Source organism: Capricornis sumatraensis, chromosome 11 (genome assembly GCF_032405125.1).
Source record: "Capricornis sumatraensis isolate serow.1 chromosome 11, serow.2, whole genome shotgun sequence".
Classification (NCBI taxonomy): domain Eukaryota; kingdom Metazoa; phylum Chordata; class Mammalia; order Artiodactyla; family Bovidae; genus Capricornis; species Capricornis sumatraensis.
Genome location: NC_091079.1, coordinates 22,654,196 through 22,671,609, shown reverse-complemented (window position 1 = coordinate 22,671,609; position 17,414 = coordinate 22,654,196). Strand labels below are relative to the sequence as shown.

The window sequence follows — 17,414 nt, the reverse complement described above, 5'->3', positions numbered from 1 at the left end:
CCAGTGCCAGAGCATCTCATCTTAACGTAGTTGCTGACACACGACTAACGTGTCATAACCTGCAGACAGTGTACAATCAGGGGAGTTCTGACGGTCATAAAACAAGCAGAGCAACTGAGACAGTGAACGTGTAATAGATCGCATGTGTGCATAGACATCTGAACACTGTGACTGAGACGGTGAACATCTAAGAGAGGACACGTGTGCACAGACATCTGAACGTTGGGCTGGAGTCAGCCTGAATGCTGAGTCAGCCTGTTCTCAGCATAGTCACCCCACCTCTCAGCGTCTGCTGTGAACGAGGCGGCATCACACAAAGTCCTTTGAAGCTGCAGCCCTGAAATCTGGGAGCAGGACCTGCTTCCAGTGTCCCAGGTAAGAGAAGAAACACAGGTACAGATCCACAGGGCAGTGGATACGAGATGCACCCTCGCCGCAACGTCCGGCTGTCACCTCCAAGGTGAAGCGCGAATCCACACCTCTTCACAGCAGACCAGGTGTCTGACACGCTGCAAGAGCCAGTTTCCTAGGAGATCACATTTGGAAGCCCGCTGAAGACGATGCTTGCCTTTGCTGAAAAGCGACACCATTTGAATCACAGGCCATACCGGAAATGAACTCCAGTGGACTTTTAAACCATTGGACAGTCCTGTTAGCTTCAGGACATTACTGAGTTTCTCCCCTTCTAAAGATGGTCAAGGGGGAAAAGAATCAGGTGATACCACAGCAGATGACGCTTATTCAAAGATAAGGACGCCAGTCACCCCTGGTAATGGAGCTCTGAAATGGGACCCTGAAAGTGCCACCTTTTCTTTGGAAATCTTTGAAGAAGTGAAGGATAAAGAGACTAGAGGGCATACTGTATAGCACAGGGAACTATCATCAATATCCTATGATGAACCATGACAGAGAAGAATATGAACAGATATATATGTCTAACTGAATCACTTTGCTATATACAGAAATTAACACTGTAAATCAACTAGACTTCAATTAAAAAAAAATGTTAAGACACATGAGGACGTGTTCAAATTCCAGGCGTATTCTCTTTTTCCTGTTGTTCAGTCACTAAATTGTGTCTGACTCTTTGGGACCCCATGGCTGCAGCACGCCCAGCTTCCCTGTCCTTTACCATCTCCCAGAGTTTGCTCAAACTCACGTCCATCGCGTCGGTGATGCCATCCAACCAACTCATCCTCTGTCGCCCCCTTCTCCTCCTGCCTTCAAATTTCCCAGTATCAGGGTCTTTTTTAATGAGTCAGCTCTTCGCATCAGGTGACCAAAGTATTGGAATTTCAGCTTCAGTGTCAGTCCTTCCAACGAACACTCAGGACTGATTTCCTTTAGGATGGACTGGTTGGATGTCCTTGCAGTCCAAGGGCCTCTCAAGAGTCTGCTCCAGCACCACAGTTCAAAAGCATCAGTTCTTCAGCGCTCAGCCTTCTTTCTCTGTCCGGAACCGATCGCCTTAGGGAGCCCTGGACACAGAGGCAGAGCCCAGGCCCTGCCAAGCCCCTGCCCCCCAACCTCGGGAAAGATCAACACTGATAACTGACCAACAGAAGCGCTCTCAACAGTGCTCATAAACGCTGCACTCACATTTTTGCTCCGGTCTTACACATCTTTCATACCTTGTTTACATGCATTATTCCATCCCTACTTAGAAACACAAACAAATGAACGTCAATTCTCTGAAGAAAGCCTCAGAAATAGCTCAACTGGCATGTTATTTTAGGATAAAATTCAGAAAAGCCAAGCCAGAGTACTGCCAATTTGGAAATAGAATGCCTTTTCCACAAGATGATAGAGGGAGAGCAGTGATCCCAGGCCAAATAATGACACATGCTTGTTCTTTTAAAAGCAAGAAATTCAAATTACAGCCTGAATGTCTGAGCCCTCTTCACAGCAGTCCTCAAGCACCGCACAACCCTGGAAGATTGGGAAAGTCATTATTTCTTCATTAAAGAGTTAGCCACACCACAGAAATCACAAGGCTGATGGCTTCAAGTGAGAGCATTAGTTTTAGGAATTATCAAAAGGAAAGGTTCACCCAGCATCATCCCCTGAAACCTTTTCTCCCCAATAAATCAGTTGTTAATACAAATTCTCTTGTGGAATAGCTATAAGAATTCTCTCTCTCACCACACACACACATACTTTTCAAAAATTAAGTTCCCAAAATTTGCTTTCTGCCACAGTTTTTACACATGCATGAAAAACTATTTTCCCAGCCCTCCTCCTTTCATGCCCTCAGGTCCTCCTCATCCTGTGAGTTTTACCTCCATCGTCACCTCTGTAGACAAGCCTTGCCCCACCTCCTGTCATAGCAGAATACAGTATACACAAAACTTTTACAAGAACTGAGAAACAAACAATCCTATGACCCGCTGTAACTGCAGTGTCCGCTTTACTGTGGTTTGTCTGGAACTGAATCCACAATATCCCCAAGGTGTGCCTGTGCATGGAACACACACTCCAGAAATATTTGTGGAGAGGAAAATACACGTGATAATTGCTTACTTTACTAAACTACACACTGCATTATAAAAACCAAGAAAGAAAGTAAGTCTTGTTACTTAATTAGAACAGTTCAGTCGCTCAGTTGTGTCTGATTCTTTGCGACCCCATGGACTACAGCACACCAGGCTTTCCCTGCCCATCACCATCTCCCGGAGCTTGCTCAAACTCATGTCCACTAAGTCAGTGATGCCATCCAACCATCTCATCCTGTTATTCCCTGTGATCCGTGTATTACTAGTATTCTGATTAGAACAAAATACTAGTAATTTGTTACACTTCTATAACTTCAAACATTCCATAATGTCCACTCCCATTCAAGTACTAAAACTAAAGCAGATAAATTAAAATGGTTTTCCAGATGAATTCTACCAAACATTGAAAAAATTAACACCAGTCCTCCTCAGACTCTTCCAAAAATTGAGAAGAGGAACACAACACTCCCAAATTCATTTTCAGAGCTGGAGAATGAGTAAGTTTTTCTGGAAGAGAGTCTATGTCAATGGTTCCCAAACTTGGATGTTTTCATGAACCATTTGGGACACTTTACAACATCCTGAGGCCCAGGTCACACTCCATGCCTATGAAATCATGAAGTCTAGAGCAGGAGCCAGGCAGAGCTATTAAAGACCCCCAGCTGATTCCAACATGCAACAGGGTTCAACCCCCTCTCTGGTCTACACTAAAAGGCAGTAGGCCTAAGAAGACATGGCAAGTCAGAAACATATGTAATTCAGTGGTTTCTGGCAAACAAACCAAATGATAGAGAAGAGACAGGTGGGCAAGGAGACCAAACAGGCAGCCAGGGCAGGACCACACCCACCGTCCTGGTGGCTAGGGCCCTTGGAAGGTGCAGGGCAGGAGTGACGTGGACAGGTTCCACTCGGAGAAAGGACTGCAGGGAAACCATGTACGACAGTGAAGAGGGGGCAGTGTGAGCTGCTGAGAGACCACTCAGAAGGCTCCCAACAAGGTCCAGATAATCAATGACCAGAGCCTGAAGCAGAGCGCTGATGGTGGGTGTGGAACGCTCACAGCACGCCAGCCTGCAGGGATCCACGGAAGTCACCTCTTTCACCTTTTAGCGGGAAAAATCCTCTTCAATCACCTTTCCTGAAGACCCAATCTGTCTCCTGAGAATCACCACCACCACCTTGGTGGTCGTGTGAGCAAACGTTCCAAAGGACCTCGGCCTGGTGCCCGCAGGAAGATCACCTGTTGCTGGTGAATGACAAACACCTGGACTTCATCCTCTCCTGGTGGTTCAGAGAGTTATGAGTTCAGACCCGAGTCAGCCGTCCCTCTTGCAGGCTGACAGGGACCAGGGGACCCCCAGGTTATGAGATGGCAGGGGAAAGAGCCCAGCTCTCTGTCTCACTCAGAGGTGCCCCCGGAGCTCCAGGAAGCAGAAGCAGCCTGACTTTTCCCTCGGCTGAGCCATCGAGCTGTGAGATGACGGCTTGTGAGTCGGAAGCTAGTGGGCAACGCCAGCTGAACATAACGAGGGGCCAGCTGTCCCTGCACCATTAACCTTTTCCTTGAGAGCAAAAGCAGAGAACCTGCTGAACACACAACAAAAACAGCATGTAGTCTGACAAATGACCAACACAACCTGAAAATCATTGGAGATCTGACTGAAAGGGTGTGGGCTTCTGATTACAGCTTGGAGATGCTGAGAACTCGCGGGGAAAAAAAAACACATCACTTCCATCCTGAAGACAAGAAGACACTTGACAAACTAGAAATTGACTTGTCCTGAACTGATGAGAGAAATGAAGTGCTAGAGAAAACTAACCTGAAATCTGTGGGCAGGCACCTCCAGAGAAAAGCAGGACCCCAGCACAGGTGCCTCTGCAGGCCACAAAGGCCAGTTCACAGGTTCAGCCAGACACTGCAAGTGCCTGAGAAGGCCTGGCGTGGGCAAGGGGAGCGGGAAGCCACCAGGGCTTCCGTGCATACCACGTACGATCTTCCACCAGGGCAAGGACCTGAGGACACCCGCTGGGGCTGGAGGGGAGGGAGCCAGAGCCACTGCCCCACAGCAGCCCCTCCCCTGTCCCCACGGGATCAAGGCCTTCATCTGCGGGGCAACAGCACAGAGTAGAGCGCAAGACAGGGGTGCAAACCCCTGTGGCTGGGGGAGGGGAACGGCAGCCGCCAAGCAAGCCTCTCCCTGGCCTCACCCACCCTATCTCCCCCAGAACCAGAGCCCTCAGAGCCCACAGTCAGCCCTCGGACCAGAAGCACAGAGAAGAGGTCTGGCGGTGCAGTGGGCTGGGGCTGATGGTCACTGAAGCCATCTGAGCAGAGGCAAGAGAGCACACTTGGAAAGGAAGAAGAGGACACTGGATAGAGCTCTGAGCGATTCTGCTCTGTGATGGTCAAGATGGAAGGGAGGAGGCAGCATGTGGAACGGACGGAGCGCAAGGAGGAGAAGCAAGAGGGAGGAGACCTCCAGGCCGGGAGCAGGCTTTGGAATTAAAGACAAAGATGGCCCTGGCCCCGTCTCAGTCTGGGGGCGCTGTAGTGTGTGGGACCAGAAATGCAGACAACTGTGGCAGCAGGGAGCCGGAGCGGCCCCAGGGATCAGAGGCTGGGGGCACAGAGCCCAGATTCCGAGGCCACCGTCCAGCTCCCTCCTGGGGTTCTAGGGAGAGCGACCAGCACCTCTATCACATGCTCTCACATGGGGAAGCGGGGACTGGGTAGGCGGGGGGCAGGTGAGGGGGAACAGGGGAGAGACACAGTACAACTTCCAGCCTCCATACTCTGTGGCCTCAGAAAATATCCAAGTTAAGAACGTCTTCTAAAAAAGTAAAAAGAAAATCAGACCTTTATGAAAGCCTCAGGAATCTAGGGATTAAGAAAACAAGAACTCTCCTGATATTAAGATTGCAACTGGTATTTGATTTCTGGGTAATTCACGACTCACTGGTCTTTAAAAAGTGAGACTGCATCTTCCCAGAACGAGTATCTGCTTTTGCAGAGAGCGGCAGACTGGGGCAGACGGGCTGGGTGCCGCCAGGTCTCAGGCACAGTCCTCGGGGAGGGACAGCTTAGGGACGGGAACACACAGGGTTCCATACCAAGGGCTGCAAATAAAACCAGTCCCCAGCAATGGTCAGAGGCTGAATCTTCAAACTGTGAAGATGCAAACGTAATGAAATGCTGAAGGTAAACATGGCTTCTTTTTTTTAACCCAAATCTCCAACTGTGGACAAAGAACTGAAATGATTCGAACTTATACCATAGGCAGATTTTGTCTTAGTTTAACAAACGAGACATTTCAGGCAAGAAGCACTTCCGTGGGCAGCAGAACAAATTCTAACAGCTCACCAAACACTGGGCCAGCTCCTCAACCCCATGCTGCAAACACCCCAGGCCCCCAGCGACGGTCGGATGCGCTCGGTAGAGACAAACCCCTTCCCTGCCGCCCGCCTGCCCGCCCACCGCGCTCTCTCCTGCTTCACATCTACGCGCTGCACCTTCGAGCCCTCACACCTGCCACCCTCTCAGCACCAAGCCGCCCACCCGCCTTCTTCCCACAGTCTCCATCACACCAACCCCTTCTCAGAGAACTTTCAGGGACTCGCCAACAGAGTCTGAGCTAGTTCCCTGAGTTTCAGGCCTTCCTCAGCCCCCGAACCTACCATCCCGACCTAAACCCCTCCTTGTCCTGAGTCTCCAGCCCCGGCCACCCGCCCAGCTCACCCCGAGTCAGGCCGCCGGCCAGGCCACACTCCCCTCCCTGAACGCAGGGTCAGGCTGGCACGTCTCACTCCACAACATGCCTTTCATCTCCTCAGCGAAGTCGTTCCTGGGATCTTCTCTGAGGCGGGCCCTGCGCTGGGTGCTGGGAGTAGAGAGACGTGAAGGGACACAGTGTGGGAGAAGCCGTGGCAGCATCTGGAGGGGCCGTGGGGACACACGGGCTGTGAGGCGGGCACGATTAAGTGGGGCTCAGCAGGCAGACGCAGGAGGGACAGACACCGCCGGCGCAGGAAACAGCGCCGCAGGCTCAGGACGACCTGCCGTGTCCCCAGCGCCCCCCTCCAGGACTGCCTCCCCTTCTCTCCTCGCATCGACTCATTGGTGGAACCAGGTTGCCTGCAGAGCTGACCGTCGTCTGAACCGGAGGAGCCGCACAGGTTTTCTCATGAATTGGCAGGGAGAGCCACAAGTGCTCGTCAGTCTCAGGTGTGATGTGGGGCGACACAAACTCAAAGACGGCGTGTGTTCTCCCATCAGGAGGAACATAACGCCTGCCTGTCTCTTATTTTGCTGTGAGGATGTGCATGGTCTCAACCCATCATCTGTTAGGAACTGCAAAGTGGCGGGCTTCTAATTCTACCCGCCCTTCTCAAGTGCTGGCTGGAATACTTCTGTGAAGAGAGACTGCCATCATCAACTCTCAGGCCATCCGACCGTACGTTTGAACGGAGAGGCGGAACACGTGTTCATTACCTGTCACCTTCAGGATGACATCACTCTCCCCATCACTCTGAGGCGGGGAACCCTCTCTGGAAGCACTCAAGAAGCCCTGACTGAAGTGCAGGCATCAGCCCGCTGAAGCTCAGACTGCCAGCAGCAGCCTCTTCATGTGGGGTCCTCCTTAGCACCTTCGCTCTGACAGCTTCCCTGCTGCAGGCTCCACAGGATATTCCCAGACCACCTCACCACAGACACTTCCTGCCCCAGACCTGGAAGGGGCCACTTCTCCAGGAAGCCCTGGCTTCTCTCAATACCGGGACACAGGCATTAGGAGGCCCACTGTGGCCGAGCTGCTGGGTGTCTAGGCCTTGGAGTAGACACGGCAGATGGATGGATCTTTACACACCCCATAATTTCCTCCTGCTACCTTTTATTTAAATTCTAGACTACGGGTTTTTACTTCATCTCTGTCATCTTACATCAGTTACCTCTTCCACGTGAGAATCCGCATTCAGCAGCAGAGTCAGGTGCTAGAATTAGATTATCACAGAACGGATCGTTAACTTGATTCTACGTTAACACACAGTTTCAGAATACCAGGATCAACCCTATGTCCGCCACAGCAATCACTGAAGCCAGTTTAATCTCACTCTTGCAGAGAGTGGTATCACGATCCTGGCAGAATAAGAGTTTTCTGCTGTCTTCTCCCCAAAGAACACTAATTTAGACCATCACGCACACAGGAGAGGGCCTCTGTGGAGGCCCAGGGACCCAGCAGAGAAGCCGCAGTACACACTGAGATTGGACGCACTAACTACCCAGCTCACCCTCCCTGAAGGCAGCAGCTCCGTGCCAGAGAGACCGAGTCAGCCAGACCTCCTCCCTGGAGGGACATGGGCAAGATGGTGGGGGCAGGAGGTGCCGTGCTTTCTTGGCTGCGCAGAACAAGTGCCAAGAGGAGGGCTTCTCTCTCACCTCAGCCAGAATCCTGAGGCCCAAAAACATCTTCAGAGTCTATTTTCAATCCAGGACACGATTAAGGATTGCACATAGATCGCATCAGAGTGTTAGATCTCTTCCACCTCCTCTAACGGAGAACAATCCTTCCAATTTTTTTTTTTTTTTCCCAAACAAAATGGAATCATCTACTTTATAGAGGTGTTGGGAAGACTAAATAGAAATAATGCAAATAAAGTGGCTGGTCCAGATCTGATATGCAATTATCTAACAACGCTCAACAAATATTCATCCTCTTCCATGTGTCTACAGCCCACACTGGGTCCAGTGTCCTGCTCTGCATGGCAGCTACATTTACTGCTGCAAGCTTTTGTTGTTTCTAAAACATTTGTTTGTTTGGCTGCTCCAGGTCTTAGTTGCAGCGTGCAGCGTCTTTCGTCTTGCAGCACATGGGACCTAGTTCTCTGCTGCTGCTAAGTCACTTCAGTCGTGTCCGACTCTGTGTGACCCCACAGACAGAAACCCACCAGGCTCTTTCTCTGACCAGGGATCAAGCCTGGGCCTCCTGCATTGGGAGCTTGGAGTCTCAGCCACTGGACAGCAGGGAAGTCCATCTGCAAGTTTATGAAATGGCATCTAGATTTAGAAACCACAGCTAATGCGAGAGCCTGCTTGAAAGGCCAATCCAGAACCCCAGCTAGAGGTCTGAAACTGCCAGACCAAGCACCCGCCATGGGGCATCTCCCAGGCTCCTCTGCCCACGGGATTCTCCAGGCAAGAATACCAGAGTGGGTTGCCATTTCCTCCTTCAGGGGATCTTCCTTACCCAGGGACTGAACCCACATCTTCCTGCATCTCCTGCATTAGCAGGCAGATTCTTTATCACCGTGCCACCTGGAGAGACCATGGAGAGGGCATCTCACTTCAAATACTGTATTTGCCAGACCACTAGATACATTAACGCAAATTTGTGTCAAAGTAGATTACTTTAATACACAATAAAAACTATATTCTAACTCAGTTCTACTATTAATATGAATGCCATAAACCATGACGCTGCATCACAAAAATAAACACACATCAGTACAAAAATAAATAAAGAGGGCATCTCGTTAACGACAACCATGCTCCACTACACCTGTGCTTTATCTAACCGACCGGAAACTAGGACAGCCTTACACTTGTAGGCCAGTTGGTAATCCTACCTCTAGTTCTCTTCCACTTGGTTTTATTTTCAAAGTGAGAAGAAGGTATCTCCTGACTATAAATCCCAAGTTGCAATTTTACCTTCAGCTTAGGAGGGCAGAGGCAGTCCTCCAGAATTCTGTAGCTAAAGGCAGAAACACAAGAAGATACATCCACGCTGAACACATAAAGTCAAAGAGCCATCAAAACGGAAGCAGCTGTGGTTTCCACCCAAAGGGTCTGTGCTCTCTCGCTCCCAGGGGCACCCCACCCCGAGTGAGCGGCAGTACCAGTCACCATCCACTCCCTCAGCTCTCACGTCCAAGGGCCTCAGCTGGCCATGCACTTGGCTGGACACACCCCTGGGGATGTCAACTCATCAAGCCTTCCCAGGATAGGTGTTGGGCACCACTGACTCCGCCAAACTCCCTTCTTGGGCAAAAGAAGTCTCTGTCTACTGCCAGAAAGATGCAGTCCAGTGTCATAAAGTCATTTACACAGAGGAAATATCCATTTCACCTGGCATTTTTAAGTCCTTGTGTATTGTTAAATCTACATGGTATTTTCCGTTTTTTGTGTGTCCAACAGTAAACTTACTTTTCAATCTTCATGGACATTGTAAAATTTTAATAGGTGCACTCCCGAGAGTACAGGAGAGAACACTTCATCAAGTGTGTCATGGACTTAGTGTGTTGTTGGTCAGTTGCTAAGCTGTGTCTAACTTTTGGAACCCCATGGACTGCAGCACGCCAGGCTCCCCTGTCCTTCACTATCTCCCAGAGTTTGCTCAAACTCACATCCACTGAGTTAGTGACGCCATCCAACCGTCTCATCCTCTGTTGCCCCCTTCTCTTCCTGCCCTTAATCTTTCCCAGCACTGGGGTCTTCTTCCAATGACTCAGCTCTTGGCATCAGGTGGCCATTGTTACTGCTGTCCAGGGGGCAGGCCATCACTCATTCATCTCTGCTTTCCAAGAGCCCGGTGGAGTGTTTGTCTCTAATGAGAGGTGGTTACATGTCTTGTAATACTATAAATCCATAAGGGGGGAGAGGGAGTATAATATAACTAACACTTGTTGACCCCTTACCACAGTCCAGGTGAAGGGCACATCCTCCCAGCAACTGTACAAATGGGGTATTACTGTCACCTTATAAGTTAGGAGACTAAGGCAGAGAGAAGTCAAAGTCACATAGTTACTAAGTTCTAGCAACGGGATCCATTGACTGTCTCCAACAACAGCCTTGGACTGGCAGTGGCCCCCAAATCCATATGTCGAAGCCCCAACCTCCGGTGTGACTAAAATTGAAGCTGGGCTTGAGGAGGTGATGAAAGTCGAATGAGCCACAGGGTGGGGCCTTAGTCTGAGAAAACTGGCATCCCTGTGAGCAGGGGAAGAGACACCAGGCTCGCTCGCTCTCTGCCAAGGAAGGACACAGAGAAGAGGCACCGTCTGCAAGCCAGGAAGGAGACTCTCACAGAACCCGGCCACACTGGCCCCTGGACCCGACCCCCAGACCCCCAGCGCTGCGAGGAGACAAGCGCGTGCGGCAGCCACGCCGTCTGTGCAGCTCTCTCTGGCCGCCTGAGCGGATACACCCCATGATGCCCCCATGCTTCATAAACTGACACAATTAATCTACTCAGTCTTACCCCTAATCAGCCAGTCCTCATGTTATGACAAAAATAAGCTCCTTTTCTCCACACTCCATCTCTTTATAGAAATCACCAGACTTTGAAGGAGAACTTTATAATCACAGCTAATTAGATGTCTAAGGGATCACAGCAGTTATACTCGGGGGTAAAAAAAAATGCAGTGATTCCTATATTCCACTAATTCAGGATGACCTCCTGGCAAATGAGCACAAAATGGCAGAGAGTGCAAATTAAGAAACCGTTCAACTAAAAAGTACTTTTATTACTTTCCACGTCCACGGTAACTCACTCACTAAGCGCGTGCCCGGGAGAAGTCTCACGCTGCTTGAGTCAATGCATGACAAGCACGGAACAGAGACAGAACAGCGGGGCTGGGGGGATGGTGATTGCTGCCATGCGTCTGGGGGCCACCACGTGCTAATCAGAGTCGGGGAGAGCTTACCATCGCTGAGGTCTTGGAGGAGATTCTCCTGGCAGGAGAAGTCCAGCTTCACTTTGATGCTGATGGTGAAGGTGGCCACCTTTCCAGGTTGCAAAGGGAACTGGGCAAGGGTGTCTTCCAGTTTCCAGCTCAGGAAGTCGCCGTACAGTTTTTCTACAATGACAGCAACAAAGGTGATAATCCTCATGTGACAGAGGCAGCCTGAGACCCAGCAATGCCCCAAGAAAATCCAAGAGCATCTTCAACAGCAAGGGAAGATGCAAACCCTGTAACATGTGATGGATCAAAGTGCCAGAAAATTCCAGAATCGCGGCTGCTGCAAGGCCATCACCTGCGTCTGTGAGCACCACCTCGGACAAGAACACTGCACTCTGTTCTCAAGAGGACCCTCCTCCTACAGAATAGTGTACAGAACACACAGATTCTATACACTTGCCAGCAACTGTTTTACTTTTGAGTATGCAGCCTATTCTGGAAAACACTGATTAGGTTTTACAAACTGACCTGACCTCCAGTCCTGAAGCTCTAGCCGCCTGCTGGAACGTATTCCTCTCTGGGATTTTGGCCCGCACCTGACTCCACAATGCAAGTGACTGCGTCCCCCACAAAGCACTAGTAGGAGCGAGATCCTCTCCATGACCCCATCACGCACAGCCTACAGTATGTGTCAACCAGGCTAAGGCAGTCTTTGTCTTTACTTTTCTATCTCATAGATTAATTCGGAATGGAAGGGTGTAAGAGACGCCAGGCGAGCTGGAGCCAGCATGGACAAGCCCTCCGTGTGGGCCCCGGGTGCTGGAAGCCCGGATCCCAGGCCCCAAGACTACAGCCGTGTGCGCTAACACCTCTCCACCAGCCACAGCAAATCTCTCTCCGAAACGCCAATACCGGCCAAGATGCTGAGGCCCTGCCACACCCTCAGCCCCCACTGCCTGCAAGCTTAGGGTGCCCTCAGAAAGGGTCTGACTGAGCTGCCAGTTTCTGCATTAAGTTCCACGTCCTAAGAGCGACATGTTCAGACAACAGGCAGGTCCACAGGGAACGGCTTGTTCACCTTCTGCAGCCAAACCACTGAGGTGTTTACACCTCAGTAACGACACAGACGGGGTCACGGTGCACGCACCACCCCCCAAGCTGCAGCAGGACACAAAGCCGAGCTGCTTCCTTGTCGGGTTTGATGCGCTTTTATGCCTCAAAGGTGGGCCTTTCTGGTTCTTCACTTCATTCAGTTCAGTTCAGTAGCTCAGTCATGTCCGACTCTTTGCGACCCCATGAACCACAGCACGCCAGGCTTCCCTGTCCATCACCAACTCCTGGAGTCCACCCAAACCCATGTTCATTGAGTCGGTGATGCCATCCAACCATCTCATTCTCTGTCGTCCCCTTCTCCTCCTGCCCTCAATCTTTCCCAGCATCGGGGTCTTTTCCAATGAGTCAGGTCTTTGTATCAGGTGGCTAAAGTACTGGAGTTTCAGCTTCAACATCAGTACTTCCAATGAACATCCAGGACTGATCTCCTTTAGGATGGACTGGTTGGATCTCCTTCCCTTCATTACTGGACTACAAAACAGAATGTCCGGGGAGCTTTTCAAAACCCTACACAACAATAAGCTGTCGGCAGAGACGAGATAAACATAAATCAATAGTGGAGCACGTGTCACTAACGTTCTCCCCTGTGGAATTTAAATAGTTTCAGAAATAACAGTCATTATTGTAATGCTCGAGTTTAGCTCTGTGCAGTCACGTGAAGTGGGTTATTTGACACTGACAGGAACAGAGGAGCCATTACTGTGCTGACCTTCCACGTCTGAGGACCTTTCAGAGGTGCTTCCAATTACAGAGACTCGGCCGCTACACTCACAAGACGAGGGAGCAGCAGGGATGCCCCTCAGTCAAATCGCCCATGAACTGCTCAGCACACCAATGTGGAGTCGCTGCTTCTTGTCAAAAAGTTAAACTGGAAGAGTAAAGAAATTAAGGGATGCACATGTGTATTTACACACTCAGGTATGTGTATATCTATGTCTGTAGACACGCTGACAAGAATCTCAGAATATCTGCAGGAAAGCAAATACAACACATTCTCAACTTGGGCTTAATTATAATGAAATTTATGGTTGCTTAAGTCAAGGTAGAAGCTTGCCTCTTTAATCACCTACAAATAAAGACTTGCTCACAAACAGACTGCAATTAGAATCAGACATGACGTGGGCAGTAATCCTTGTCGTGCTGGGATGGATGGTCAATGCTCGGCCCCGTGTCAGGAGTGTGTGATCGGGGGACACATGTGCGCCATGAGCACCCAGATGACAGATCTGGGAGGCCAGCATCCTACCCCAAAAAAGATCTCTTATGAGAGTCATGATTATTTAATGTGAGGGAGAGGAAACTACCCAAAATATTACTACCACTCAGCTGGCATGCAGTAGCGCTAAATAGTGAAAGTTACTATTGCTGTTGAGACCTAGCATGGAACTGGGGGAGGAAACTCCTGTGGAGGAGTTTCCTGGGGAACTCGCTCAGGTTCCAGTTTAGGACACTTTCCCATCCTCCCTTTTATGTTACATCACTCACTGGTGCTGACGGCTTGTTGGTGCCAGAGAATGTAGGGACAGGAGTTATTCCCTCTGTGTATCTTGGAAGCAGATGGTTTATTTTCATTAGTTTAATTCCACGTGTAAATGTACGGCAGTTTATGATGAGAATTAAAAAGGAACAACAGCTGACATTTCTCAATTGCAAACGTGTTGGTTCGAATGGCCATCCGGCAACACACAGGACGGAACCAGCTGTGTGATCCAGACTCCCACCCCATCCACAGAGTGAGGGTCATAGTAATTGACCCCCTGCCCTCCAAGAGACCAAACTGAGAGCTGGGCCAGAGGTGATGCTGACGGTGTCGGGTGGACCCAGCACTGGAGGAGCCTCCCCAGTTCTGCCTGGGTCCCCCAGTGTCCCCACCCTCCCGCATCTGCGTTAGTGAGCACTGGCCGGGGGCCGGCCAGGTAAGCGCCTGCCCTGGGGCTGGGCAGGCAAAGGAAGGGGCCAGGAGAGGGCTTTCCGCGGGGAAGACAATGTATGTATGTGATGTATGTACCTTGACAATAGTTGGGGGAGACGTGTATTTGTCAAAATCTAGCAAATGGTAACATAAGACTTGTGTATTTCACCCCAAATACTTTTTTTCCAAAGGAAAGTTGGGACCCCTGTGCAAGTTGGGACCCCAACATCCTACCCCAAAAAAGTCCTCTTATGAGTGTCGTGGTTATTTAATGAGAAAAAAAAAACTACCTGAAGTATGAACACCACTCAGCTGAGTTCAAACACTGAACCCTAATGACATGCACACTAAAGGATCAGTGGGCAAAATCACAGTAATCTGCAACTTACTTTGAATGATACAATAAAACGAGACAAATCAGGGATGGACAGGAAGCTGGACAGACATGATAAATCAAACACAGTCAGACGTTACAGAACCTAGACGGCGGGTTTGCAGTGTTCACTGTGAGAGTCTCTCTCCACTTCTCCATATGCCTGAGTATTTTTAGAGTGAAAGGCTGGAGAGGGAGGGGATGGCTGATGCAGAGAGTAAGCTCCAGAAGGGTTGGAAAGCATAGGAATGCCGCAGGCAGGGCAGTCCCAAAAGCGGGACCCTGAGAAAGGCAGTGCTCAGACGACTGAGCTGCTGACGGCCCTTCCGGGAGACGGTGTGAGAGGAGAGCGTGGGCAGAAGCGCACGGAAGGACGGAGCTGGGCTCTGAGGGGGGCCTCACGGCAATTCCCACGCTTCCACCCCCGTGACCCCTCACCCGACAAGTGAGCCTGGCTCGGGCCCGTCAAGACCCCCCCTGGAAAGGAGAAAAGCCCTCCCGGACACAACCGGCCAGCTGAGCGCATGTCCCCTCTACTCCCACTGTGGCAAGAAGTTTTTTTTCCCTAAATGGGGCTTCCCCAGCGGCTCAGCAGGTAAAGAATTCACCTGCCTAAGGAGGATATGTGGGTTCAGTCCCTGGGTCAGGAAGATCCCCTGGAGGAGGAAATGGCGACCACTCCAGCGTTCTTGCCTGGAGAATCCCACGGACAGAGGAGCCTGGCGGGCAACAGCCCATGGGGTGGCACAGAGTTGGACACGACTGAGTGGCCGTGTCCCTCTCCGTGGACAGTCCCTGGGACTGAGCACCGCCCATGGACCCGCCTGGAACCAAAGGGGAGACACACTGGCTGTCTCTGAGAGACCCACAGCTGGCTGGAGGGAGACCGGCACAGCAGCGGCAACACCATGAAGTGGAAGGGCTCCTCAGAAGTCTCCTGGGGCCTCTGAGACAAGGGGACCCCAGTCACCCCGTGGAGGAAGGCAAAGGCGGGAACAGAAGTGAGCAGGTCGGCTTCCAGGCACAGGAGGGCGTTTATCCTCAAGTTCACAAACAGCACCAACATCCAAGAAGCTGAAACTAGCTCCTGACGACGAACGCAACGAGAGCTTAAGGGAAGAAGTGACAAAAGCTGAAGCTTGGGGCAGAGGCCGGCGATGTGGGGCCTGCGGAGCCAAGGACGTCAGGGGTTCCCAAAGGAGAAATGAGAGGAACTGAGCTTCAGAGAGAAGCAGCTGCAGTGAATAATGGACGCATGGTGACGGTTCAGGTTTATTGGAGAAAAGGAAGGTGTCTTCTAGTGGCTGAGCTGTGAAGCCAAGGAAAAGTACGGGAGATGTGAGCATTTTTACCATTACATACTCTGCAATTTTCGGGCGTTTAATTTTAGCTCACTTGTTCAAATATCCACCACCTCCTATAACCAATTAATTAAATTCAGAATACCAGATGAAGGTATTTCATGTCAGGGAGGCATTTTCTACCTAATCCGTAAGTGCTTCCTCCTGAAAAGAGGAGGGAAAGGGAAGAAAGGATGAGATTAAGGTAGGATTATCAAAACTCCCCCAAAGACTCCGAGACACCAAAGCAAAAGAGGGACTAGGAGAGCCGCGCCGCCGCGAAGAGCTCCACGTGCCCGCGGGCGTGGCGCAGAGGGGACGGCAGCCATGGGCGGGAGCACAGCCACGGGCAGGCACGGCGGAGAGGGGACGGCAGCCACAGGCGGGAGCAGCAGCCACGGGTGGGCGCACCGGAGAGGGGACGGAAGCCACGGGCGGGCGCGGCGCAGAGGGGACGGCAGCCACGGGCGGGAGCAGCAGCCACGGGTGGGCGTGGCGGAGAGAGGACGGAAGCCACGGGCGGGCGCAGCGGAGAGGGGACGGCAGCCACGGGCAGGAGCAGCAGCCATGGGCAGGCGCGGCAGAGAGAGAACGGCAGCCATGGGCAGGAGTGGGCGCTCACGCCACATGGTTCCAGCTCAGAACTCACACTCGGGATCACAGACAGCCTGCAGGCCAGGAGAGAGGGGCAGACGGACACAGAGACAGAGAAGGCAGAACACCCACTGGGGAAAAGGAGAGAGGGCCAGCACAAGAGTGGACTCTCAGAGGACGACCACAGCAGAGGTACTCAGCGTCGCTGGTCATCGGGGACACGCAGATTGAGACCCCCTCCCCACCGTGGATAAAATGACAATGACGGCCTGGAGCAGAGGGGCCGTGGGGCAGCCGCCACTCCCCCAGGATGACGGCGTGACTGGACTCTGGCACAGCAGTTCTGAAGCCCCCTGCCCAGCATCAGACCCTGGAGACGCTCTCGGAGAGGACAGCCTCGCCGCCAGAGCCGGGGCACTGCTCTCGACGGGCCAGGTGCGCCCAGGCCCCCAGGGACACCTGCTCACCTGGCTCCTAAGTCAAGAGCAGCGGAACACGGAGCCCCAGCAGCCTGCTCTCCCAGTGCTGCCCTGGCCTCTGGCCTCCGCGGACGGTACAGTTTCTCCAACTTCGTTAGATGCGCTGATCTTATTTCCACTTACTCCTCTCGATGCCCGGCCCTCCTCCTACACAGCGTATGCCCCTCAATCAGTACTGCTCACAGGTCCCTCTGTGGCCTCACTCAGCTCCTAGGACAGCTTCCCATGTCAGGACCACCTCCCCTGCTTACCCAGGAGGAAGCTGAGGCACGTGAAGGATAAACAGTGAGCAAATGCTGAATCCAAAATGTAAGACAGGTCTTGTGAGCCCGAGCTACGTGTGGCTTAGAACTAGAACGGCATCACTGGAAGAGGGGGTGCACAGGTCCTGAGTGCTGAACCCACAGCAGGCACCGGGCTGGGCAGATGGGTCCCAGATGG

The 17,414-nt window shown here is 51.6% G+C and overlaps 1 protein-coding gene across 5 annotated transcripts in view; it reads right to left on the bottom strand.

Annotated features, from left to right (window-relative positions):
- The window catches only part of TRAPPC9 (trafficking protein particle complex subunit 9), a 385,435-nt gene that overhangs the window by 278,181 nt on the left and 89,840 nt on the right, over positions 1–17,414 (bottom strand). For all 5 annotated transcript variants that reach the window (XM_068983500.1, XM_068983498.1, XM_068983502.1 and 2 more), the window contains one exon: positions 11,187–11,339. In XM_068983500.1, the coding sequence (XP_068839601.1) occupies positions 11,187–11,339 (153 nt within the window). The remainder of the gene's footprint in view (positions 1–11,186; positions 11,340–17,414) is intronic.